The sequence below is a fragment of the Sinohyriopsis cumingii genome, chromosome 13, assembly GCF_028554795.1.
Source record: "Sinohyriopsis cumingii isolate HCF-2022 chromosome 13, ASM2855479v2, whole genome shotgun sequence".
Lineage (NCBI taxonomy): Eukaryota > Metazoa > Mollusca > Bivalvia > Unionida > Unionidae > Sinohyriopsis > Sinohyriopsis cumingii.
In genome coordinates, this window is record NC_142973.1 from 51,639,374 (window position 1) to 51,666,205 (window position 26,832).

Here is a 26,832-nt window from a genome sequence, read left to right on the forward strand (position 1 = left end):
TAATGACAAATACGCTCGGGAACACTCACCTTGTGTTGATTGGAAATCTGAATACGTCAGAACTTGTAGAGAACTAGCACTTGAAGTAGCGTGTACCCCTTGTAAACACTACAATTTACAACACTAATAAGCAGGATATAAGATAGCTATATGAGATGTAAAGATTTCCCAGTTAGTTATATAGTGTCGGAGGTGATCGTCTCGAAAGCATCCAACTTGAATGTTTTTGAGGAATATTTGATATGTACTCTGAGTGAACTTTAGGTTTAGTAATTCAAAAAATTATATATACATATATGCACACGACCCAGTTCAGTCAAAATTATTCATTGCGAAAGGAAATAAATACATGGGAAAACTGTAGTAACTGAGGTAAAACCGTTTTGTTCAGAAGGTTTATAATGAAAACATCTGTATAGATCAAAATAGTTTTTTATGGTATGGTCCTAAAAAATCTGGAATAGAGTTGGCATTTGTCTCCTTTCTTGAAAATACATCTTTGGTGACATATCCACAAACAGATAGGCGCATGATATCCGGTAAAGAGGCACTCTCGTTACAAGCTAGATACTGGTTGTATTCTCTACATCCCTGAAAGCACGACAATACATAATTTATCCGCCCCTAAAATCTGCAACTTAGAAAATTAATATGTATGATGCGGCGTCACTGTTTCTTTTGCTGTGTGCGACAGTTTTACATTTGGTCGGCCTTATTTTGCCGGGATGGTGGGTCGTGCAAGAAGGTGATTCAGTGAGCTACTACAACATATGGTTCGTCATCTACTGCACAAATGAACACAACTGCTCAGAAACTACATTCAAGATGAGCGGAGACAGAGGTGAGTATCGTTAAACTTTTTTCCTATATTATTTCTAAAAATTCATAACCGAAATTTGCCTTTAAGATTTTCTTTAATTTTGACTATCTTGTAACCTACAAAACACACAAATAAACAAACCACAAACGTACTCAAAACCTTATACAGATAACCCTCAGTTTTCAGAACAACGTGCTTACTATTATTGGCATAGAACCTGCACTGTAATAGAATACAATGCACAATTTTTTAAAATATTGTTATAATCTTTGTCACACCTATAATACATATTCAGAATTGTTTTGTGGGGTTTCGTTTGTTTGTTTGTTTTATCGGATTTTTTTGCTTTGTTTGTTTTGTGTGGGTTGTTTTTCTTCTCTTTTTTTTGGTGGGGTTGTTTTTTCCTTTGGGGTTTTTTTGTGGGGAGGTGGGGGCAGGAGTTGTTTTGGGGGCATTGGGGATCTTTTAGGAGGGTATGGCCTGAAGTAAAATTATAACTTGGACGATCAATATTGGTCATGTCACACAATATCATTGTGTATGTATTTATTGATTATTTATGTCTTTGCTTTTTGAGAAATCTTGGATCTGTATTATTTAATTTGAATTTTTAAAACATTGTAAATACAGTAATAGAGAACATTTTAATCGAAGGGATTTATCACGACTGTGCAGTTTGTAGACGTAGTCTGGTGAATATTCTCATATATGTCACAATTCGTACACCGCAATAATACTTAGACTTGGGGCTTATTCAAGATTCCTTCCCCGACCTTCCCAAATTACGCTGGGTCGTGAGGCCAGAGAGTATCCCATAGTCAAGATTATGCCGAAACCGTGCAGTGGGAAATTAAATTCGGAATACCCTGAGAAATTCTGGTGTAGTCATTGGGTTCTTTCGGTTTCGGCAATATTTATTCTAACAAAGCATAATACATGCATATAATACACAAATAACTTCTGACACTATCATTTATTCACATTTGAGAATAGAATAACTAGAAGAAAAGTCTTATATTAAGCTATATAGATACAAAAACATGTTAACTCACACGACAAAAAGGTGTTTGACAAAACAAATACCTTTAATGGGTAAACTAGATTTAAAAAAAAATGATAGTATATAATGGATGATATCAATGCTATCAGAACATGAATTTTATCATTTATCATTCGATTAAACTTAGATTATCTTGCTGCGTCCAATGAACAGCTCCAAATATTGTTTTCTTCTATAAATAGTGGGGGGGGGGTTTAACTCTCAATAATATTATGATCCCTTGTATTAATTGTTATATTTCTTTATTTATTGTTATAGAAAAGAAGACTATCAATTTCGGCTGTGACTGTAATTAAATGTCGTTTTAGTCCGAGGTTATAGTCTCAATCAGACCATAATTACGTGTAATTTTGATTAGCATAAAGAATTACATCCCAGGGCCGATTCGTGTCAAGTTCTTTTTGATTTGTTTTTGTTGTTGTTTTGTTTTGGTTAGGTTTTGTTATGTAGGTAGGCTGTTTCCAAAAATGCAGAAGGGTCCTGACTTTCATCGAAAGGGCGCCATTGCAAAAGTCTATTCACTCAAAGAGTGCATAATATCCAACAAACATGTGCAACAATAAAACGATGGTGAAAGTTCAAGTGACCAGTGACTTTCGTTTATGTTTGTGCAGGATATAAGCTTGGCTAGTGACTGTAACTTTATTAATTTTTCTATTATACAGTAAAGATCACTGGGAATACTGGTGTAAAACTAGATTGCTGGGAACAGAGAATAATATTACAGGTCAAGAAATTAATGATGGACTTAAAAACACACATTTCAAATACCTCTTGTGACAGCATAGTAAAGAAATTAGTATGTATGATCTGCTTCTCTTTTATTCAAATGAGATTACATGAATTTCTTGTCATGTAATCGGGAAATTCCATAAAGAACAAGCAATCCTCCAAATTCGACGCCTCACATAAGAATTTTTCTTTTAAAGTGCGCTTGTGTGTGTGTGTGTGTGTGTGTGTGACATTATGGGGATGATAATCGATATCAGTTGGCTTATCGATCCCCCCATTTCGTATGAACCATATAAATTATTTGAGAGTTTTAAAAATATCGTAACTTTCATGTTTTCTTGCTCCTCAAATTCTGACAATTTCTCCTCTTACCTCGTCATTATAAAATGCATCTAAAACATCCTTCAGTGCAATGTTTTAATTTTTTCTTTGATGAGTTTGGGGTTGTCATGGTGGATTCCCTCTAATGTCGAAGTCACACAGATAAAGTAGGCATTCAACACCAACTATTTCAGTAATGGGTGTATATCTTTATAATTTGATTCAACATACCTTTAAGTGGCAGATATTCACTTCACTTAGATTTCTGTACATCCACATTCCTTCGGAAGGTCATTATTTTGATGGCCCGAGAAGTGCATACGGCAAAATCATTGTTAAAGTGTGACGAGTCTATGCTCTTAAAACAAGTAACAGAAAAGAGCGGAGACAACAAGTTTTGTAAAATTTCAGAAATAATTTATTTCTATAGAATACAAAGTGAAAAAGAGATCAAAAGAACGTACGGCATTGCGAATTTAATCCAAATTGTAATCCATGAATGAAAAGCACAAGTCCTATCAATGAAAAGTTCTAGGTGACTCTCAGTTCAAATCCCAATAAAATTCAAGATAGAAGGCAATGACGTCTGTAATAATCAGCGTTTTACTGATGTGTCAACAGTCTTTTGTTAAATCAAAGAAAATATTATTCAAGTTTTTAATTCCTTATAAATTCCACTGAATGCCTTTGTTCAAGAATTATATCAAAGCACTTTTGTATTTCCAGAGAAAATAATCACTAGAATTCAATAATTTGAGGAAAAAACATTTCAGCCCAAACTGGTCATAACATAACACAACTTAAAGTATTAGATGTCAGAGCACACCTGACGAAATTCTGACAGTCGCAAGATAATATAGATCTGTTTGACCTCAGGTCACAAATTAGCATTTTTTAAAACAAACATTATCTAATAGAAAATAAATTTCTAGCATGATTTAATGAGCCTTGCTTACTTAAAACGTAACAGCCTATATAATTTCCTTTTGGACAAGGTCAATTTTTTGACAAGGTCAAGTCCAGTAAACAATTATATTATAACAGCATGTAATGAAATTTTAAAAAATTTAAAACTAACAGACAAATAATTAAATTAAATATACATAACAAAAGTACATATATATGTTTGGACGAAATGAACCTAAAGGTGTGATTCAGTAAAATCTGGACTGAATATCGCGTGCTTAGATGTCACAATGAAAGCTATGCATATTGATAACAAATTCGTATTACTCTGCATTGTGACGATTCCACTAGATGTGTTCTTTTCTTGACCAAAGTTTAGTACATGGCCACCTTTGTAAAAGACCGTTGAGTTCGATAATTTTCGCCTAGAATGTTCTTGATGACAGTCAAGGTGCAGAATATTCAATAATCAGGATTGAATAGAATTTGCTTAAAGAAAATTAATATTATATTTTTAAAGAACAATTTATATTTAATTTAAAATGAGTAAATCCGCATATATGACCGGTGTGACTTTTGCTATATACAATTTGTTCCTTATCAAATAATGTCAGTATGTTTTTTGATATTTCTGCAATGTATAGGAACGAGCATGCGTTCAATACAACGGCCTAATAGTAAGATGTACTACCATATCTACTTGACCCGCTCAATCAACACTTCAACTAAATTCTAATCAATAAATCTTATTTGTATATACAACGCTCCCACCAGGAGAGTTCTTGTGTAACGGTTTTAATTAGACACCGGATAGCTCTTGTCTGAGGCATTTGTAAATCATTTGTTTTAATAAAAAGAAAATAATTCTTCATATAAAAATACCACCACCACCCCACCACCCGTCAGGGGAGTTTTATCATCAAGGAGAAGCGGTTTGAAAAATTATAGTTAGTAGGCGGACCGTTATATTGGAAAATTGATCAAACCATATTTCACGGATGGTAATAACATCAAATACTTCAAGTTCACTGCAATGAGGTCTAGTCTGTTTAGTTTAATAAATCATTTGAAACTATGAATTTACTATTATTAGAACGTTCTGAAATAATTATGGGTGGGTGGGTCCGTAGATAGATACTGCACATTCTAGCTATCTGACGTATTTCAAACCAATTTTAACTGGTTCTGCAAACGCAAGTCAATAAAAGCAGGTACACCAACGTTTTTTTCGGAGGGGGGTGTTTGGGGGTATTTATTTAAAGTATTACTTCTGTTGAAAGCAGTTTCACCAACAAAATATCTATAGAAGTTCTTAAAACGTCCTTAAAACATTGCTCAATAATAGGTGGAGCTCCAGTGTTGTTATTCCTTGAAGAAGAAACATATCTGGCTCGCAAACTTTTGTGTGTGGCTTTTTTAAGCTTTTATCTAGGGAAATGTATTCATGTTTCATACATATTTACAAAACTCTGCGTCACAAGTGTTTTCATTCATTAAAAAAAAACACTTGTCTAGGGGTATAATTACAACTCCTTTTAAAGGACAATGTAGTATAAGGGCTGATTTCGGTCCCAAATCAGATTCAGTTGAAATTCAGAAGGATAAAATGGTCCTTCTCTATTTATTTATTTCACTCTGATCAAGGACCGCTTTTAATACCGAAATGCAACCATTAAAAAGCTAATGGTTTTCTCCTCCGTTACAGCACCTATTTTCGTGGAATAATAACATCGTGGCTAATAAACTCTTTGCAAGGTGACCGCGGAGAAAGATGCATATGAAATTCTTTATTTGCAAAGAATATTAGCTGTCAAACATAAGGGACTGGAGACCCGCGTTAAGGCACGATTGTTTTTCTACGCAGGGCGACACAGACCGAGGATGAAAATTTTGATAGATTCATAGTGAAGACGATGAGTGTACATGCACCAATTTCTTATTTTATATCAAATAAGTGATTGAACAGAATGAAAATACAAATAAAGCAGTAGAAAGATTAATGCAGATGAATTTGTTCCAGTAGTTTCTTCATCCCCCATTATCATATCTACGTCATTACTGTGACTTAACCAGTTACAAGTCATCGTTATGTCATTTTTAAAACAATGCAGGGCATTTATCCCTAAAGTCCCTCTATATTCAGTGGTAAATTTAATCATCAAATGACGCAAGAGTTTTGTTCTGGAGAAGTTCTTGGCGTATTGATGTATTTATTTCTCATCTTTTGTTATAATTTCCATTAATTTTACTTAATTTTATATTAAATAACCTGGAAATTAAAGTTGATCACTTATGAATACAAAGAAATACACCATAGCGATTTATTTATGTAGTACGTGGTCTATATGGGCAAAACTTTTTACTTTATGTTGACGAACATTTTCAGCTGGTATTGAATTTCAAACTGACATGGTAGCATTGGTTCTTGTTAAAGCATGTGAGTATAGAAACAAGCTTTGAATACAAAGGAACATTTGGTATTATGCTCGATTAAATTATTAAACAGGGTAAATAACAAACTTGCACGTCTGAATAATTGCGTATTAATAGGGAATCCAGAATATGCAGAATATTATTATACATACAAACGTACGCATGCGCATACACCGGTAGACACATACAGAGTCCTTGAACATCAGGGTTATCCTTACCGTAGCAGCTTGCTCTGGAATACAGCTAATGTGTTTCAGAGTTGGCAACCAGTCTATTCATTTTTAATTTCAGTTGAAATAATGGAACGACTATGGTTGACCATGTTGGCTGGTACTGTAGAACTTTCAGTTTGCGCGTGCGTGTACATAAGCAATACACATGTACACACTGATTGAAAATTAAAACAAAATAAAATTTACAAGACATTCAAAACGTACTACTCTCTCTCTCTCTCTCTCTCTCTCACACACACACACACACACACACGCACACACACATACACACACATGTATGTACACGAGCAAAAAGGATGGATTGTTCCGCTTGATGAGACAGTGGCGAGATTAAAATTAAATGACTAGTAGAAAAATATTTGTTCGATTTTCTCACCGCTAACTTTGATACGTTTTAATGTTTTTCTTCTCATTTATATTCCATCCGTTACATTGACATCCTTTTCTACTAAATATTTACAAATTATCTCCTTGCGTACTCCATTTGAAATTTTAATTGTTCATTCCTCTTTTCATATTTTTAGTTGTTCCGTGACCAGTTCGCTAGAACTAGCGGTTATTTCTTTCACATCATTAATAAAACCCAGATCATTTTCACGTCGTTTTTTTAAAAGTCCCTTTATGTTGTAAGAAAGTTGCAAATTCTAGAAGAATTGGAAATACAGTTTACGGTGGTCTTTCTTATTGTTTTTATTCCAATTGAAAAGATCCAGTAAAAAGTGCGTATTATACTGTTATCTTAATTGAAGAATTTAAGAATATTCATATCATTGAAACCTAAGATTGATTGATATGACATATATATATATATATATATATATATATATATATATATATATATATATATATATATATATATATATATATATATATATATATAGAGAGAGAGAGAGAGAGAGAGAGAGAGAGAGAGAGAGAGAGAGAGGGGGGGGGATAAAATAATTAAACCTCATGTACAAATTTAATTTAAACAAATTACTGACAAGGAATAATGATTAAATGAAATACCAATTTCAAAGCAGTGTGGACTGAAATGTACTTGTATCGCATGAAGGATATCAAGGCTCACGAAACATAAAATATTTCAAGAATGAGACTGAATGTTGCGAATAGGTAGACCTCTTGATTAAGGATTAATAATAGCTTACTCCATGATTGTCGCTGTTAGTGACTTTCAAACAAGATTGCACATGGATATAAACATAAATCAGTAGGTATACAAACGCATGGTAAAGTTACAGCTATCTACAGAAAAATGCATACGTGTTTTGTTCTGTGCCGGCGGAATGATCGAGATTGACATGGCGGAAAGCTACGTCGAGGCCGTCAGGACAAGACCTATTCATATCAAACTTCTTCTTAATTGGATTAAAGTGGTGTGCGTTCATATAGAACATGTACCACTGTTTAATGCACATAATGTGCTTATTAATTACTCCTCAGGGAGGGAATTGGAGCCACCTCCCCCAGGCATTTATGTACTCAATTTGTTTTATTTTTGGGGGGGGTGGGGGGTGGGGGCACCAGACAGATGCCCCTTCTAATCTTAGCCAAATCTTATAAAAGGTTTATATGTATTTGTTACCCCCAAATATGTGTTGCTTGTGTTGTTTTTGTTTTTCTTTAAAATAATTTTAAAAACTTTTTATTTAGAAATTTGGAGTAGGGTATTTCTAAGTTTCCCTAGTGTGTCTATAGGGTTGTTCCTCCGAGAGTGATTTCTATTATCCTCTCGGATTTCCTTCCCTAGTATTTTGTCGACCTTGCTAGGGTCACCTACGTCCCATGTTTACTATGTGTATATGCTATATGTTCTGATTGCTATTTTTGTGTTTTCATGTTGGGACAGCAGCTATGCAAAATTTATCGAAACCCAGTTGTCTTATCTTCTCCCGTGTTTATATTTACATCGGGAGTGTTTATTTAAAATTTTGAATTTTGGCGAAGAGTGTTATTTTGTATATTAATTTGAAACCCTAGTGGTTTATGTGTGGGTACCTAAGTTTATCACTCTTGCATATAAAATAAGATTGAGACTATGCTCGAAATGGGGTCTATACTTCTTTATTTGTGTATGTCTCCCATCTCGAGCATGTCCATCTTTTATTTGAATATTATGCCAAAAAGCCAGAGTTTTTTCTACCTGCAAAAGGTCTTCCCTTTCGGGGTACTTTGCACAGCATGGAAACTGTACTATTGTTAGTAGGATAGAGAAAAAAAAACTAAAGTTAATCTAATTAAAATGTTATATTTGAATGTCTAGTCCATGAGGGTTTCTTTTCCAGACTCTTTCATGGGCCTGTTCACTTCGCGTAGCGCCATGTGACGTAGCCCCATGCGTCCTTATCTGTAATTTCCTTATGGTGGACATTTTCATTTTTTATCTATAATAATAACCTGACCACATTCCTTCATGGTTGAAACTATAACGTTAGTTATTTGATATAGGGTGTTTTTATTGTAGTTTCCATCAAGGTATAAGATATTCTGTGGTTTATATATATTGTTCTTTTTAATTTCAGTTATAATTTTTTCTCTATTTTCTTTAGTATATGTACATTGTAGTAAAGTATGATATTTATTAAATGGACCTATTTTACACAGTGGACATTTCGGCGGTACTCTGACCATGTGCCGTCTCACTGCAGCCTCTCCCGTCAACCATGCATCATGCATGTGTTTAAAGCAGAGGCTTTGTATTTTGAGGGAGCCTAATTTCGACCAGTGCCCCCATGCTCTTTTCCAATTTACGTACATGTGTTCTTTCTCTATCTTACATGGTATACTCCCTGTAATATCTTCCCGTATCCAATTATGGCTTAAATTTTCCTCAATATCCCATAAACCTTTTTTGTCTCTATATTTAAATGATAAGTCCCTTATCCCTTTAAATTTCCTAGGTGTTTCTAGAAGTTTGCTAAGTTTATTATTCTTATAAATATCTATTCTGTTTCTCAGGGTAAAGCCAAACCAATATATATATATATATATATATATATATATAAGCCCTAACATGGTAATTTTGATTCTGCATTAATTCTTTTAAATCTATTTAAAATGTTTGTTATTTTTAAAAGTAGTGGACTTGGTAAACCTATCACCCCCTTTCTTTCGCCCTATACAAAGTTTCTTTTTTAACGTAGTGTAATTTAAAATTCCATATATACTTTATAATCTGGTTATCAAAATTATTTAAAACAAAGTTATTTATATCTATCGATTTCATAATGTAATTCAAGTTGGCATACATATAAGTTTTTGCCACTTGGGCTTGTTCCATGATGCAGAGTGGTGTTAGTGCCCAGATATCAACATTTTTATTGATTTTATTTTCCATTTTCTTACAGTTTTCTTTTTCTTCATCAAAACCAAAATATATACCTAGAGTTTTAACTCTGTTTTTAAACAAATGTGGTGGTAGAACAGAGTGTTTACATTCCAGTTGCCTATTTCTAAAATTTCTGTTTTATCGTGATTTATTTGTGATCCTGATGCTTGACCAAATCTTTCAAATTCCTTTATTAAGTGTTGAAAGGAATTTGGATCTTCTATAAAGTTTGTACAATCGTCTGCATGTTGCAGCATTTTAACTTCATCTTGTAAATTTGGAACTTTAATACCAACTATTTCTTTGTTGAGTTTTATGCTGATGCTAAGCATTTCAATTGCTATTACGTATAATATCATAGATAGTGGGCATCCTTGCCTCACTGATCGTTTAATTTCAAATTCATCTGTCATAGCTCCATTGATCTGTACTCTAGAAGTGATATCATTGTACAGTATGTATATTAGTCCATTTTCGGAAATTTTCTCCGAAACCAAATTTCTTTATAACTTTTTGGGTATAGTTATGTTCTAATCTATCAAAAGCTTTTTCTTGGTCAAAAAGTACCATGGCAGCTTTTTTTCTTGTTTTCGTATAAATAAATTAAAATTGTTTTAATATTTAATATATTGTTTTGTATTTCCCTCTTTTTGGGTCCACAAGTTTGGTAAATATTAATGATTTACCCTCACGACATGTTCCGCTGTCCTTTTATCTTGTTTAATGACATCCTGAAATAAGTAGCCGTAATGGGTAGCGATGTATGCGACGGCTTCGGTCAGTTGGCTGAGTGGATATCCAGAAAAGGCCCGTCTGTAGTGTTGGAGGAGAATTCTGGTCCCAAAGCCCCATATCAAACGAATACGTTGGTTGGTTAGTGGGATTATAGTGGTTTTCGTTCTTTTGAACATGTACCACTTGTTTATTCACGCACTGCGTGATTTTTAATTACTCCTGAGGGAAGGAAAAGGAGCCTCATCCCCCAGGCTTTTATGTACTCACAGAGTACTTTTTAATTTAGCCACTCAGGTGTAGGACTAACTAGTCCTTAACAACCTGACTGAAAGGCTAATAGACATGAGTGAGAATAGTCACACCACACACTCATGTTTCTTAGTTGGATTGAAATGCCCCAGGTGTCAACCCAAGCAGTATGTGACGCCCGCTACGATTGGTCGGCAGCGATGACGTCACATTAGAACACCTGGTCTTGTGGCAGGTGGAAATCGTTCCACATACTGCCACATGTACGTTGTCCGAGCGTGGTAAAGGAGGAAAGGTACTCAGAAAGCCAGCCATGATGTCATGTACTCCCCAAAACGCCAGCGCGTACTTATTCCAAATCATGTCCAGTTTTACTAATGGACAAAATATACCAATAATGTGTTAGCCACCTCTGCAATTAATCAAATTCAAACGAATACTTTCCCCGACAAGGTACAAAACATGAATGCGGTTTTCTATTGATTACATGCCCCCGCTTTACGCTATTAAATATTTTAGCTTGACAGTATTAATGAAATTCAAATTCAAAATAAACTGGGATTTATAACAAAATTGTATTCAATACGTCTAAAAATATCAAGATGCGGACGTCAAAGAAGGCAACTAAGTTGCTCTGATCTTGGTGTATGATACGGAAAAACGGATTAAACAGTTGTATCGAACGTGGGATCAAGCATGTAAGATTAAATGAGTATGTCGTAAAATCGCATAGCTTGTATAATTACCGCTTTAGTATAATTTGCTTAACGTTACTTTACAGACTTAGTGACGTTATTTAAGTGGTTTTCATTTTGGATTCACACCTCCTTGGATATAAACTATGACACCAAAAAAATGAATAGAAGAAAAACAAAAGGCAAAGACCACTCCGGTGATGTAGTGAATACAGCGTTCGCCTTGAATACGGGAAGTCGCGGGTTCGATCCCCAGCCGAGTCATACTAAAGACTTATAAAAACAGTTCTAACATCTGCCTCGCTAGGCGCTCAGCATTAAGATGTTAGTGTTAGGATTGGTCGACCTGGTGTCAGGTATAATGTGAGTGGGTTGGAAATCATGCTACGTGTCTGCGGCATGATGCCCCAGTGCTAGACATCACTATAAACTGCCACACTGCAAATATCGTAGCGATACGAATAAAAAATTGTTAAAGCTTCTTTAAAAATCCAAATCGCACACACACACACACTCACACACACACACACACACACACACACACACACACACACACACAGACACGGTAAACAATGATATAATGACAACACAGTGAAGAGAGAGTGAATAATTAGTCACTTAGTAAATTCAATGAATCATTGGTTACTGATATCAGTATTGTTTGTATAACAAATACAATGCAATGACACCATTTGAAAAACAAACTGAACAATGTAACAGATTCAGTCACAGTCACAGTCACAGGCAGAACTGGTTATCTATGGAGGCTTTGTGAGGCTGGAGGTGGGATTAAATTAGTCAACAAATATTTCTTGAATAAAAAGTTATATCTTTGCTCATATGTGATTCAGTTGAAATCGATGCTAATTACAATTCAGATAAATGGGCGCGGTTACAAGCCCATAATAACAATTAGTCACTGAAACCCATGTGATCGTTAAGGGGCAATCTCATTGGCCCGTTAAAGCTCTGTTCATTGTAATGTAATGTAAAAAGTAGACAAAAGTATATATGGTGATGGAATATTTTTAATTCCATGTGATATGTTCATGATAGTAGGAAACAAAGTAGGTTATGCTAAAAATTTATCAAACAATCATCTGATACATTTATTTTTGTTATGAATACTATAGTAAATAATGACGATGTAAAGATTTTTATACCAGGAATTAACAATCAGTCTTTATAAATTAGATCCAAGTTAGACAATGGAGTAACAGACGCACAAGCTAACGCGAATCATGTAGATAAAGCAAACTTTATTCCATTAATTGATGAATTGTATGTATGTAACGAAATGTGTGTGTGATTAGGATTTTTAACGTAGCTTTAACAATTTTTTCAGTCATATCGCTACGATGTCTGCAGTGTGGCAGTTTATATTGATGTCTAGCACTGGGGCATCATGCCGCAGACATGTAGCATGATGTCCCACCCAGTCACATTATCCTAACACCAGGCCGACCAGTCCTAACACTAACCTGTTAACGCTGAGCGCCTTGCAAGGCAGCTGTTAGTACCATTTTTGTAAGTCTTCGTGGGTTCGAACCCACGACCTACCGCTTCCGAGACGAACGCTATAACCACTAGGCCACCGGAGCGGTACTTGTAACGAAATAAATAACACATTATCAGATTTTCAAATACAACAAATAACCATATTATATTTGATGAGATAATTTACTTTTTAGTAAGAGTAGAAACTTGCACGCTATTTTTTAAAATGGTGTGTGATTAATACACCGAGATTGCTATATGTGTCTGAACCACCTCTGTGTGATGGCGGTTTTTAGCGAAAAATTTCAACTACTTTAAGTCCATTAAATCCGCAAAGCAATATTAATGAATTTATGCTAAAGTGTTCCTAGAGAAGTTAGACCATTATAGCAGTATCTTTACTATGCCAATGTATACCCATTGAACTATGTTTTATATGCATAATCAATCTTTATTAGCAATCACAAAATGTGGAATGTGGCCCCCAGCGACAATTTATGGGGTATATTTTTTTACTGCATCCATCATTCTGAAGTCTACCTTTCCTCAACTTTCAGTTTCATTTTTAATTCAATTATCTGTCTCCTGTTCTTGTTGTCCTTCCTCATTCACAAGCATCTAACCACAAAACTACATTAAGATTGCGTAAGTACATTTCTCAGTGGTGCGACGAGGTTCTGTCTACATTTTCAAAAGTAATAACTCTACGCCAAGAAGAGAGAAAAAACATGTTGGGAAGACAAATTTTTAGTTTTTATAATTATGATCCCTAAACAAATGCTTTAAAAGAGGAAGGAAAAACTAAATCAGTGAACCAGTTTTTTAAAATATCTTTTTCAAAACCGGTTTCGTGTGGCTTAAGGTGGTTAAGTGTATAAGTACAAGATGCATTTACTGGGGTTAAGCTTTATGTTGTTTGTTATGAGCAAAAGCAATGCACAAATCTCATTGTTATATTGTACCCCTACAGTAGTAAAATCTCTCTCTCTCTCTCTCACACACACACACACACACACACACACACACACACACACACACACACATACACATACATTGTGATTTATTGACGCAGATACTTTTGTGCTCTTTCCACCTTAACTTAAGCCAGTTCAATGTCAAGATATTTTGTCACATAGCCGTATTGTTGTAAGTCAATTTTTGTGATCGGCTTGGATTCAACGGGACCATTTGATCTAGTTCAATTTTTTTTACATTAAGTATTGGAACCCCGAGTGGCCGAATAGTCTAAAGCGCTCACCGTTACAGATCACTGCCATCCCACCTCTGTCTATGTGGTTCGAGTTCCTGGTTCGGCCAATGTGGGTATGTGAGAAAGCTTGCTAGTAGCTTCTCGTGGGTCGATGTTTCTTTCCGGGGGTTTTCCAGGGTTCTTCCTCCACCATTTATACTGGCGGCCATGGATAGCCTATATTGTGCTGAATAATTTGCGTTAAACCCTACAACAACAACATGAAGTATTAAACTAAAGGCCAGCACGTATATATAAATCTCACATTCAAACAACCATATCTTTTCCATGAAACCCACAATTTCGATCTTCCTTCCTGCAAAAATCAAATGACTGATTCCTAATATAAAAAAAAGGATTTAAAAAGTCTAGTCTTGATTGGCGATTAAATTAAAAGTAATTTTAACAGAAACAGTATTGTAACTAACTCTAAGCTTACTTCTAAACAAATCGGACGGAGAGACAGACGTTTTGTTATAAACGCATACATTTTTAAAACAGTACAAATATAACATCATTTATGTATTTCAGATACGTCTTTCTTCCAATCATAATTCTAAATGGAGGTTAGTGTTTTTAGGTATATAACCACATAGCGAGAAAATCAGTTCCCTTGTATTCCTTTAGATTCTAAGGATACCATGATGAAACAGAATTTTAGAAGTATTAAAGCTGCAATGCATTATTAAAATTATAGAAAATCTTCCATAACTTAGATGTCATTCAAAATAAACTATTGGTCAGTCCAGAATTCAAGTCGTCAATGTGTTCGTGCTCGTCACCATCAAAGTTCAAATATCAATCACTCGAAGTTACTGAGAAAATATTTCAAACTCGAAATTAAAGATTCAAGTGGTGTTATGTCGGTTGAATGCGTACGAAAACTGAGAATGAGGCAGAAATACAATTGGTTAGTTGATAATTATATTAATGTATATTGCCTGGCAATGGCTTTGTTTGATAAAGACAACATTGCACGGAAAATATCTTCTGATATTGTTCTATAAGATAAGTATTTCAAAAGTTCTAAATATTAGTGGGCTATTTAACGAGGTTTAATAAACAGTACGTAAGTGCATCCTCCCAATGTATTCCCAATGTTCCTCAACACACTTTCTAAGTCCGATTATCCACTTGTTAAATACCATGTGTATTCACCTTTTGGATTATCGTTCATACACTGGAAAACAGAACTTACAATCAAACGTCGGCTTTAAATTCTTTGGCCCCTCAAAGAATCTTTGATAACGGAAACAGACAAAAGTCACATGGAGCAACATCAGGGGGTTATGGAGGACGTGGCAAAGATTGGATGGTGCGCTCCTTCATTAAGTGTGTCACGATGGCGAATTTATGCGCCAGTGAGTTCTCAGAGTTGACGGACACTTCTTTTTAGCGGTGCGCGGACTAATGGTTCGGTAGTCGTTTGCAACGGTTGGTAATACTTTAGAAGCATTAAAATGTCCAATGGCACTAGCTTTGTCAGACAAAGGGGATTGGAAGAGAAGGTATTTTGCATAGTAAACGTATGGGTATAAATCTTTCTTTAAAATCTGACTACGTCGAGTGATTTGTGATGTACGATCGTTTTCTCCGATCTAATTGTTTTTGCCATTTTTTTCTCTCAAATCGGGTTAAAAATATAAATTAGGAGATAAGTCAGAGTCAAATTATAACAAACAATTATAGATCCAATATAAACAGTCTTGTGATAAACATACTGTACTGGAAATATTTCATGCGAAAGCTTTAACCACCACGAACAATAATAAAAAGTAGTTGAAGTATTCCTCACTTGTTTATTATAGCTGAATAAAAATCAAATTAAGATTTATCTCCCTTTTTTCGGGGCTATTTCACGCTATTGTAAGTTTATTGGTGCGAAGACCCAGGGGCTCCCCCAGAAATATTTTTATGGGGGTGGGGTGAAACATGTAATGGTCAACTATTATGTTTGAGAATGTAGGCCAATACATGGTAAGAGCTGAATGGAGGGAAATGCATCATCCCCACCAACACCTTGCCCCTATGTGCGGGCGCCTATTCTTGAAAGTGCAAACTAACAGACAATAATCATAAAGAAATCCACAGACGGAGAACAGTTTAAGACAGTGCGCTGATACATTCTAATTTTCTAATATTTTTTAAATCATTCTGTTTGCTTCCTATGTCATTGCCTACAAGCTTCCAGTAGTGTGTTTCATGCTTTACAACGATGATAATGGTCTAAATATGGTATTTGTCAATATCGCACTACATGTAGGACTGTACAAATCAAGTCCGAATTTCTTGTTTGCCTTTTTTTCAGCGTGGCTCATTGGTCCCGCCATACTGGAGGTCTTGGCACTCGCCACATTTGTGGCATGCGCATTATTGAATATCTACTTCCTGCTGAAGACAAAAGCGGGAAAAGCGATTCGAAAGCTCTACTCCATTCTTCTAGCTAGCGCAGGTATTCAGTTACTTTTAGTTTTAAATACATCAAGCTCGTAACCGTTTTCTCATATTAGAAATAATTTATTATTATACTATATTGTGTAATATTATATTATATTATATTGTATTATATTATATTATATAATATTATATTATATTATATTATATTATATTATATTATATTATATTATATTATATTATATTATATTATATTATATTATATATTATGTTACCTGTTTAGACTCTAATAAACAGTAACAAACAAAGAGTGCAAACAACAAGTTTTGACAAATATAACAAATAATTAATTTCGTAATTAATTAATTTTTGTAAAAATGAAAAGTAAGAACTTACGGTTTTAAGAAATCAAATCCAGAAATAATCCAAGAATAATCCACGAATTAAACTTTACAAGTCCTTGAAAGGAAATGTTCTAATGAGTTCATGTTCGAGTCCCGACGAAAAATCCAAAATGGAAGGCGATGACGTATAATGTAGCCTTTATAGTACGGATGTGTCTACAGTTCTTCGTTAATCCACATACAATATTCCGATGTTTGAACTTCCGAATAGAATTTCAAGAACTGTTTTTGTCCAAGAATTATATATGAGTACTCAAATATTTCCAGGAAAAAGAATTAATAATTCCATAAAAATATAAATTAGACTCATCTGGTCACAACGAAACACTTTCCTGTGTCCAAGCTAGAAAACCCAACGGACTAAGTTCTCTATAGACATAGGTTATACAGTCAAGTAAGACGCAAAATGGATAACCGTATGATGGTCACGTTATCACATTCCAGAAGAGGATATAAGCTATTTACAATTTCAAGATCACGTAATCCAGTAATGCCTCGATCTCACTCAATGTATCCCACAATAAAAATAAATAAAATGAAGTTGATCACTTGATTCTCAATCAAGGCCAGGAACAAGGTCAGCTTTTGGATACAAAGTTCGGTGTTTACGACAAAACAATCAAGTCAAACTAATTTCTGGAAAAAATCAAATTCCAGTAAACAAAATTACATTGCCTAAAATGTAATGAAATAAAAATAAAAATATTTTAGACTTTCAGGCAGTTAAATTGAATCAAATATAAATTAAATCAAATATACATAACACTTCTCCGCATAAAGAAAACGAAATATTTATATGATAAAGCTTTTAACCATTGATTAATTATACAAGAGGTTACAAAAAACTCTTATACATTGTATGAAGTGTACATGAAATAATACATTTCTATACACGGGAAAGTACATCTGCTATTAAATTATCTTTTCCCTTGATGTGCCTGATGTCAATATCTTATTCGTGTAACAACAAATTCTATATTAATAGTCTTTGATTTTTATTTTTCATCTTGCCGATGAAAGTAAGGAGTTTGTGGTCACTAAACACAATAATCGAAAAAGGAACTGAACAAAGGTAAACTACAAAATGTTGTAATGCCAATATCAAAGTCAAACATTCCTTCTTGATTGTTAAATAATTTATTTTATGCTAATTTAAATTAAAAAAAATAGCACACTGAATGATTAATACCGTTTTCGTCTTCTTGAATCCGTACTGCTCCAACCCCAACATCACTTGCATCAACAGACAGTTTGAATGATTGGCTCAAATTTGGAGCTGTAAGAACTGGCGCGCTTTTAAGTATGGCTTTGAGCTTACCAAAAGCCTCCTGACATTTTTTATTTCAAAGGAACTTGTTTATCTTGCTCAATAAATTTGTCATGGTTTCAGCAATTATAGAAAAATTGGAACAAAATTTCCCATAGTATCCAGCCATACCCAAAATTCGCATCTGTTGCTTTTTATTAACAGGCACAGGGAATTCAGAGATAGCATTGACCTTAGCATCTATTGGTTTGACTTGTCCATGTCCCACAATATGTGCTAGAAAAATTACACTAGCACGGCAGGACTCACTTTTGGATAAATTAATTGTCAAACTTGCATCAGTGAGTCTGTCAAAAAATTTCCGAATATTCTTTCCAGGTGTCTTTGTAGATGATAACGTCATCGATGTAAGCGTCAAAATTGTTTAGACTAGAGGTGATCATAGTCATGAGACGCTGAAAAGTACTTGGCGACCCTTTCATCCCAAACGGCATCACTTTATATTAATAAAATCCATCTTGAGTCACGAATGATTTGCTCTTTCCATTAGTGAAATTTGGCAAAATCCTTTCAGAAGGTCAAATTTGGTGACATACTTCGCAATTTCAATCTTATCAATACAGACATCGATTCTTGGTAATGGAAATGAATTTGTTTTTGTCACACTGTTCACCTTCCTATAATCAGTGCACATACGGAAAGTTTTATCTGTTTTTGAAACAAGTATACATGGCGAACTCCAGTAAATTTTGCTAGGCTCTGTGAAATCATTCTCCAGCAAACGATGATTTGTTTTCTCAAGTATCCCTGTTTGAAAGGGTTCATACTATACGGGTGTTGTTTGACAGGTTTGGAATTTACGATTTCAACGTAATGTTTAAGTTCATTTATTTCTTACTTTTACAAAGTGAAAGTTTCTGGTCCAGATCTTTCATAATATCTTAATTCCGAAGATTTGTCACTCCAATATTATTAGAATCCAATGATATTCCTTCACTTAAATCTTCACTGAGTGGGGCAGGTACAACTAAATCGATTGCATGTTTAACCTGGCTATCTCTTTCAACATACTTCTTTAGCATGTTTATTTGGTAAAGTTCTTCTTGTTTTCGCCTCCCAGGAGTATTTATGATGCAATTTAAATCATTTACTTTCCTGTCAACTGTGTAGGAACCACATTACTTGTCCTGCAGAGGATTTTGTGGTATGGGTAAGAGAGCCAAGACCCTATCACCAGGCTGAAAACTCCTTTCCTTTTGAGTTTTTATCATACCTTGACTTCATTATTGATTGAATAGAGTGCAGATTTGCTCTCGCAACCTCACGACGTTTGAAAATTTATACGTAAAATTGGAAACATAATAGAGAAGATTGATTTCAGTATTTTGATTAGAAAGACGTTTCTTTTTCAACAACTTCAATGATCCACGCACAATGTGTCCAAAATCCAGTTCAAAGGGACTTAAGCCTAGAGATTCTTAACTGACTCCCTAACATCAATTAATATTAAATGGATGCCTTTATCCCAATCTTTACCCGTATCAAAACAATATGATCGAATCATATTTTTCAAAGTCTAATTAAATCTTTATAATTCTCTTTGGCTCCCAGGTTGATAGGCAGAATATTTGAATTGTTGGATGCCTAATTCGTACATAAATTGCTGGAATATTTTAGACATGAAATTTGAGCCTTGAGCAGATTGGACAGATTTGGGTAGGCCAAATTGAGTTGAAAACAAACTTCATTAAAGCCTTTACTATTGTTTTAGATTTAATATTCCTCAAAAGAATTGCCTCTGGAAACCTTGCTGACGCACGCATAATGGTCAACAAGTATTGGTTACCTTACTTGGTCTTAGATAAGGGACAAACACAATCTACCATAATTCAACTAAATGGTTCGTCAAATGCAGAATAAGTAGATGAGTCTTAGGTATCTTTTGATTGGGTTTTCCTACCATTTGACAAGTATGACACGATCCACAGTATTTACAAACATCACTTTTAATTTTTGGACAATAAAAGTGAGCCAAGATCTTGTGATAAGTTTTATTAATCCTTATGACCAACCAAAGGAGTTTCATGTGCCAGACTAAGTATTTCCTGTCTGTAACATTTTGGAAGTACAATTTGATAGTTCACTGACCACTATCCACCAGCAGATACCTCGGGAGGTCTCCATTTTCTCATAAGAATTCCATTTTTTAATAAAATAACAGACATGTACTTCAGTGGCTTCAGTTTCATTAATGGCCCTTTGAAACAAACAGGAGATCTCATTATCTTTTTCCTGTTCGGCGACAGTTAAATGTCGTTTGTCACCATGATTAGAATAAATAGTAGTTAAAAGAGGATCACTGTGATTGATCCAAACAAGGAGTGAAAGTGGCCTCACCAAAAGCCTGATCAATACACGTGTCAGCTAAGGGAGAACTTTCCTAATCAACATCATTTTCAAGAGCTTTTTTGTCATTGCTCCCATAACTACACAAGCTGGCAGTAAATCGGAGAATTATTTTTCAATCGAATCGACTTTCTGATCCAAACAAGGCTTGTCAGTTACAAGTAGATTAACTACAACCTTGCCTCCAGCTAGGTCGTTGCCTAGTTATAAATGAATGCCCTCAACGGGTCAAGCATACACTGTTCCGACTGTCACGGGTCCTGAGACTATGTCTGGTTACAAATTTACACAATGGAGAGGAACATTAACAAAGCCGCACTCCACTCCCTGAATAAGAACACTTTCATTAAAAAAGATTTCTCAGAAAAAGGCAAAGTAACTCACAATAAAAGACACCGAGAAGCTCCTGTGTCCCTTAAAAGTTTAATAGGGATAGGATTGGCTGAACGACCTAAGAGTGATATAGAACCCTTCGATATGAACGGTTTATAATTCTCCATAATACAATCAGACTGGAGTTTATTAAACCCAACAAATGTACTGCTTTCAATACATGACCGTGACCTTGACCTCTTAGAAACAAGAGCATTTTGAATATGTCCGTCTTGATTGTGATGCCTATTTTTCAATTTGTAGCAATCAGAAATAACGTATCCTTTCTCCTTGCAATAGCTATACGTAAGAAGAGACAAGGATCTTTGATCAAGCTTATCTGAAGCTTGATGTTTAGAAGTTGTGACAGTTAGAGACTTAGGAGGGCTTGTATTGGGCTGAAATACTTTTCTGCCAGAATATTGTTGAGTGGAAGTCTTATTTACAAAAGAAACTTTATGAGCTAAAGAATACTCGTGAGCAGCACGAGCAGCATCTTCTAAGGTTTCGATCTTATGCTTATCAAGATAAATCATAATGTCAGTATGGACACAATTCTTGAGCTGTTCAACCAATATGAGTTGTCGGGGACTTTTATAAACTTTATTAACCTTTTCAGAAGAGCACCACCTATCAAATTTTCGTGCTTTTTCCCATGCAAATACGACACTAGTCTGATCAGTTGATTTTATCTGTATAGTTTCTGAATTTTTGCCGATAAGCCCCAGGTACTAGCTCTAACCCATCATAGTCAACACTCTGTTAGAGTGACAGTGAATTATAAATATCATTAGCCTTACCAGTGAGTACACATTGTGGTAACAGAGTCCAGCACTCTCTTGTCCACTTAAAACTCTCAGCAATTCTTTAAAAACGAAGAAACTATTGATCTACTTCTTCTTCCAGAAAAGGAGGTACTACCTTTAATTCTTTGCAACATCAAAACTTAAATTTGTATTTGAAGTGGGAATGTGATTTTCATTTATCAGCTCCATTTCTTTTATTCTAAATTGACATTCCTTCTGTTTCACTCTTTCTTCCTTATCGAATTGCATTTGTTTTTTCTTGTAACTGCATTTGTTTATCTTGTAACTGTATTTGCCTTTCTCTTTTTCTTCCTATCTGATTGCATTTGGGTCTCTCTCTCTCTCTCTCTCTCTTCTCTTTCTAAAAAGTATAAGCACATTTGTTTTTCTTCTTTTTGTAATAACATTTGTTCTTTCTCTTTCTCCAATGTCATTTCCTCTTTATCCAATTGCAACTGCAACTACATTTGCTTTCTTTTTTATCTTTCTGAAGTTCCAGCTTCCTCAACTCAAATTCCATCTTGTATTTCAATTCTAATTCCTTTACTTTTATGTCAGAGTCTGTTGCAGACTTACTGATCAAAACCAAAGCACGTTTATCCAAACATTCTTTTCTACCAAGTACTGGAACAAAATAATTTTTATTTCTTGCTTCTTTAAGAATGCCTTTGTCTCATAAAGATAGTATTTTCTGGCAAGTTAAAATAATTCAACTTTTCTGAAAAGATCAAACTGTTCCTGGGTAGGATTAGGAAGAAAGATTTCCACTTTTGATGCCATTTTAGAAAAAGCGTGCTGATTTCACTAAAGATTTCAAATTTGTAAAAGAATACTTGGGATTTGTAAAATATTTCATATACAAGGGGAATTCAAATTTCAAAGAACAAACATTTCTAAAATATTTAGCCAAATTCAAAGATGCAAGGACGATGCGCCCAATTTCTTATGTTAGGTGGTTAGGCTCTAAAAATCAGTAACAAAGAAAGAGTGAAAAACAAGCTTTGAAAAATTTGTAAAAAAAAAATATTTCCCTTGAACAACAATGCAAAAATGAAAAAATTAAGAACTTACGTTTTTAAGAAATCAAATCCAGAAATAATCCAAAAGTAATCCACGAATTAAATTTTAGAAGTCCTTGTAATGTTCTAATGAATTCAAGTTCAAGTCCCGACGAAAAATCCAAAATGGAAGGCGATGACGTATACTGTAGTCTTTATAGTACGGATATGTCTACATTTCTTTGTTAATCCACAAAACAATACTCCGGTGTTTGAATTTCCGAATACAATTTCAAGAAATGTCTTTGTCCAAGAATTCTGTATGAGCACTCAAATATTTCCAGGAAAAAGAATTAATAATACCATAAAAATAAAATTTAGACTCATCTGGTCACAACGAAGCACTTTCCAGTGTCCAACGTAGAAAGCCCAACGAATTAATTTCTCTATAGACAAAGGTTATACAGTCAAGTAACACGCAAAATAAATACCCGTATGAGGATCATGTGATCACTTCCCAGAACAAGATATAAGGTATTTGCATGTCTAAGGTCACGTATTCCAGTACAGCCTGGATCTTATTCTATGTATCATACAATAAAAATAAAAAAATAAAAAAATAAAAAGAAGTCTGCTTGATTCTCAATCAAGGCTCGGAATTAGGTCATCTTTTAGCTACAAAGATCGGTGTTTACGACAAAACAATCAGGTCAAACTAACTTTTGGAAAGTATCAAATTCCAGTATACAAAATTGCATTACTTAACAAGTAATGAAATAAAAATAAAAATATTTTAAAACTTCCAAGCAATTAAACTGAATCAAATATACATATAATATATTATATTATATTATATTATATTATATTATATGATATTATATTATATTATTAATGGACGTGGACATTTGCTTACAGGAATTCTTTTAAATCAGCAAGTGGTTTTCGATAATGTTGTCCCGTTAAAGAAAGAATAGTATGAGGTAGCACTTGATAAATTTGGATATTGAAGAATAATATAATATAATATAATATAATATAATATAATATAATATAATGTAATATAATATAATATAGTATATTTTGTATGTGTGCCACTTATAATATAGCGACCAATACATGTATCTCAGTGGCGGCGCGAGGTTCCCGGGGGCAATGTTCTTTAATAGCGCCCCTACAATTCTACAGAGAACAGTCTTGGTGTCACCTGCCAACGTTTCTCCATCCTCACCATCCTAAACATAAGTTTTACGAAAAATTGCCCCCTTGACACTACGGTGAAGGCAAAATAGTCTGAAAATTTCAGTTGCAATTACCCCATCACACACCCCTAGCACCACGACTGCTGTAATCGTCACAGTTGACAAAATACATGTACTAGTAAATTTAATGGGTAACTGCTTAATTGTCACTCCTAACCGATGTTCGTGATTCCGAAAACGTCCTTTCCTACATTTATGGTTAATAGATCCATCTTCTGTTAAGAACCAGTTAACTCTCTCTTTTTTCTTTCTTTCTTCAGGTTTCATAATAATCTTTGGGCTCTTGATTTTTGTAAAGAAAAAAGCGGGCCTTTCTCGGATCGAGACAGAAACATCTGAAGGAGAACCTGGATGGGCGATGATAATATCCATTGTGGCTGCAGTATTTGCCGTGTTGGACAGCATTTTGGCTTGCATTGGCATTTCGAGGAACTTTAAAAAAGAAGATGAACCTATCACAATCCCAGATAACACGGATATGTCCCTAATCGTCTCGGTTATTGGTGATAACAAGAAATTCTGAGTTGACTTTGCCCATCTCTGAGCTGGGAGTAGAAATATATATATGATCTAGTTCAAGCTTTGTTACAAAATGCCCGTGGCCTTATGGAACTGTAATTCATATGTAATTACATTTTCGGAACAATGCATCCAGTTCCATCGTTCCTTAAAACGGTGAGGGGGGAAGGAGGAAGACTTAATTCTATAATAATAAATTATGAACTCATTTTTAAAGTTTTAATTATAAAATTCGAATGGTGAGGTTTTATATATGGCGTGTTAGTGGTCAGCTGATATCAAACATTATCTCAGTATCATATAAGAAGATCTTGAAGGTTGTTTTCATTCTATATCAATAGACATTTTTATTTTAAAAAAAGACGTGGGCACGGATGACATTTGTTATTTGGATAAAAATATTCGATATTATGTAAGTAAGGAATAGATTCAAACACATGTCGTCGATGGGAAAAATTACTTTACGATTCCACGATAAAACAAGAGTTTGGGTAGTCAGATGTTTCAAACAATCTGATTGAAATCCGATCTCTACTCTCCAACGTGAAGTGGAGATCTGATTTTAATCAGGTTGATGCTTCAAGCAAAACGTATGTTCCAGTGAATTTCAGGTACATAGGTTATCTACCTGAGCCGCTACAAATGTAATATATATTAGTCTGAATTAATAAGTGGTCTGCCCGAATCCCGGCAAATGTAATATAACATCCAGAATTAATTACTGGTCTACCTTAACTACATAAAATGAAATATAATACCCACAATTCGTAAGTAGTCTACTTGAACCGCTACACATATAACATAATATCCAGAATTAGTAAGTAGTCTACTTGAATCACTACACATGTAACATAATATCCAGAATTAGTAAGTAGTCTACTTGAATCGCTACATGTGTAATATATTATCCAGAATCATTATGCATCTTTTTAACATACTGCACATGCACCATGGTATATATCAGTACTTTATGAGATGTAAACGTTATTATCCTCTGCCCATATCTCCTACATACAGACATAGGTGGTTAATTATAGTGCTGCCACATTTGGCGTCGCCATAATGGACCTATCGTCTCTCGGCCCCAGAGGAAAGCATACAGAAGGAATTAACCTTTGAAACAATAGGATCATTGATTGATAAGGTTATTAACCTTACAAACTTACAAGGGAAGAACAGTTGGGACGTTTCACTTGAAATAGATAGTAATTTATATTCCTCACTCTTATAAGTTATTGGGAATTTTATGACATTACAATGGCAAACATATATATATATATATATATATATATATATATATATATATATATATATATATATATATATATATATATATATATATATATATATATATGTATGTATGTATGTATGTGTGTGTGTGTGTTTGTGTATGTGTATGTGTGCGTGTGTATATGATTCACATAAAAACTCTCGAATCGTTTCTCCTTCTTTTATCACTGAACTAATTTTAATATTATTTTTGTAACAGTTAGAATGTATACTGATGCTTTGCATAGCTAATGAAGACCTTAATGTTGTGATCAAGTATCCTCCGATCAGATTGATATTTTGTAATAAAAAAAAAACGAAAAAAAAACCACAAAACAAACAAGAACAGACAGACAATACAATGTTTGAATTGGAAAAGAAAAATTACATGTCAATAATCAAACAATAAAATATAAAACTAGGGTTTAGGTGAAATGATTCAAACTAAATCGTTATTCAAACAAATCTTGAAACTCCTAAAAATACAACATGTATACGCAAATAATATGGGCGAGGTGATCCGCCTTTATCAGACAAGTTCATTTTATTGCCTGCGAGAAAAATGCATCTGGAATACTTGTGTCGTTTTCGTTTGTTGTTGTCAGCTTAGGCGTTAGCGTTAGAGTTGTATATTTAGTTCGGCTTCTCTGCCACCGTTTTATTTATATTCATGAAACGTTATGTGTATACTTCTCGTGGACGGTACTATTCGCTATTGTCAAAAGTAGACCACAGTGACCTATTTTTCTGATTTTTGCTACTTAAAAAGATTTTTTGGATTATGCCACAATACAGCATGCGACAAAGCATTTCCCGGAAGCAAAATGTATTGTAACATTGAAGTTTGACAATAAAAGGTATCGACTGGAGTTATCACAAA

The 26,832-nt window shown here is 34.2% G+C and overlaps 1 protein-coding gene across 1 annotated transcript; it reads left to right on the forward strand.

Moving 5' to 3' along the window:
• Positions 1-201: 201 nt before the first annotated feature.
• Positions 202-26,832, forward strand: LOC149785551 (uncharacterized). The gene is made up of 3 exons (XM_089979352.1): positions 202-841; positions 16,567-16,710; positions 24,425-26,832. The coding sequence occupies exons 1-3, from the start codon at positions 652-654 to the stop codon at positions 24,685-24,687; spliced, it is 597 nt and encodes a 198-aa protein (XP_089835478.1). The 5' UTR covers positions 202-651; the 3' UTR covers positions 24,688-26,832.

Bases quoted from the DNA above. Each gene is read 5' to 3' on its own strand.
- LOC149785551 (XM_089979352.1), top strand. From the start codon at position 652: ATGTATGATGCGGCGTCACTGTTTCTTTTGCTGTGTGCGACAGTTTTA. The intron at 842-16,566 runs GTGAGTATCGTT...CCTTTTTTTCAG, and splicing joins CAAGATGAGCGGAGACAGAG to CGTGGCTCATTGGTCCCGCC. The intron at 16,711-24,424 runs GTATTCAGTTAC...TTCTTTCTTCAG, and splicing joins CATTCTTCTAGCTAGCGCAG to GTTTCATAATAATCTTTGGG.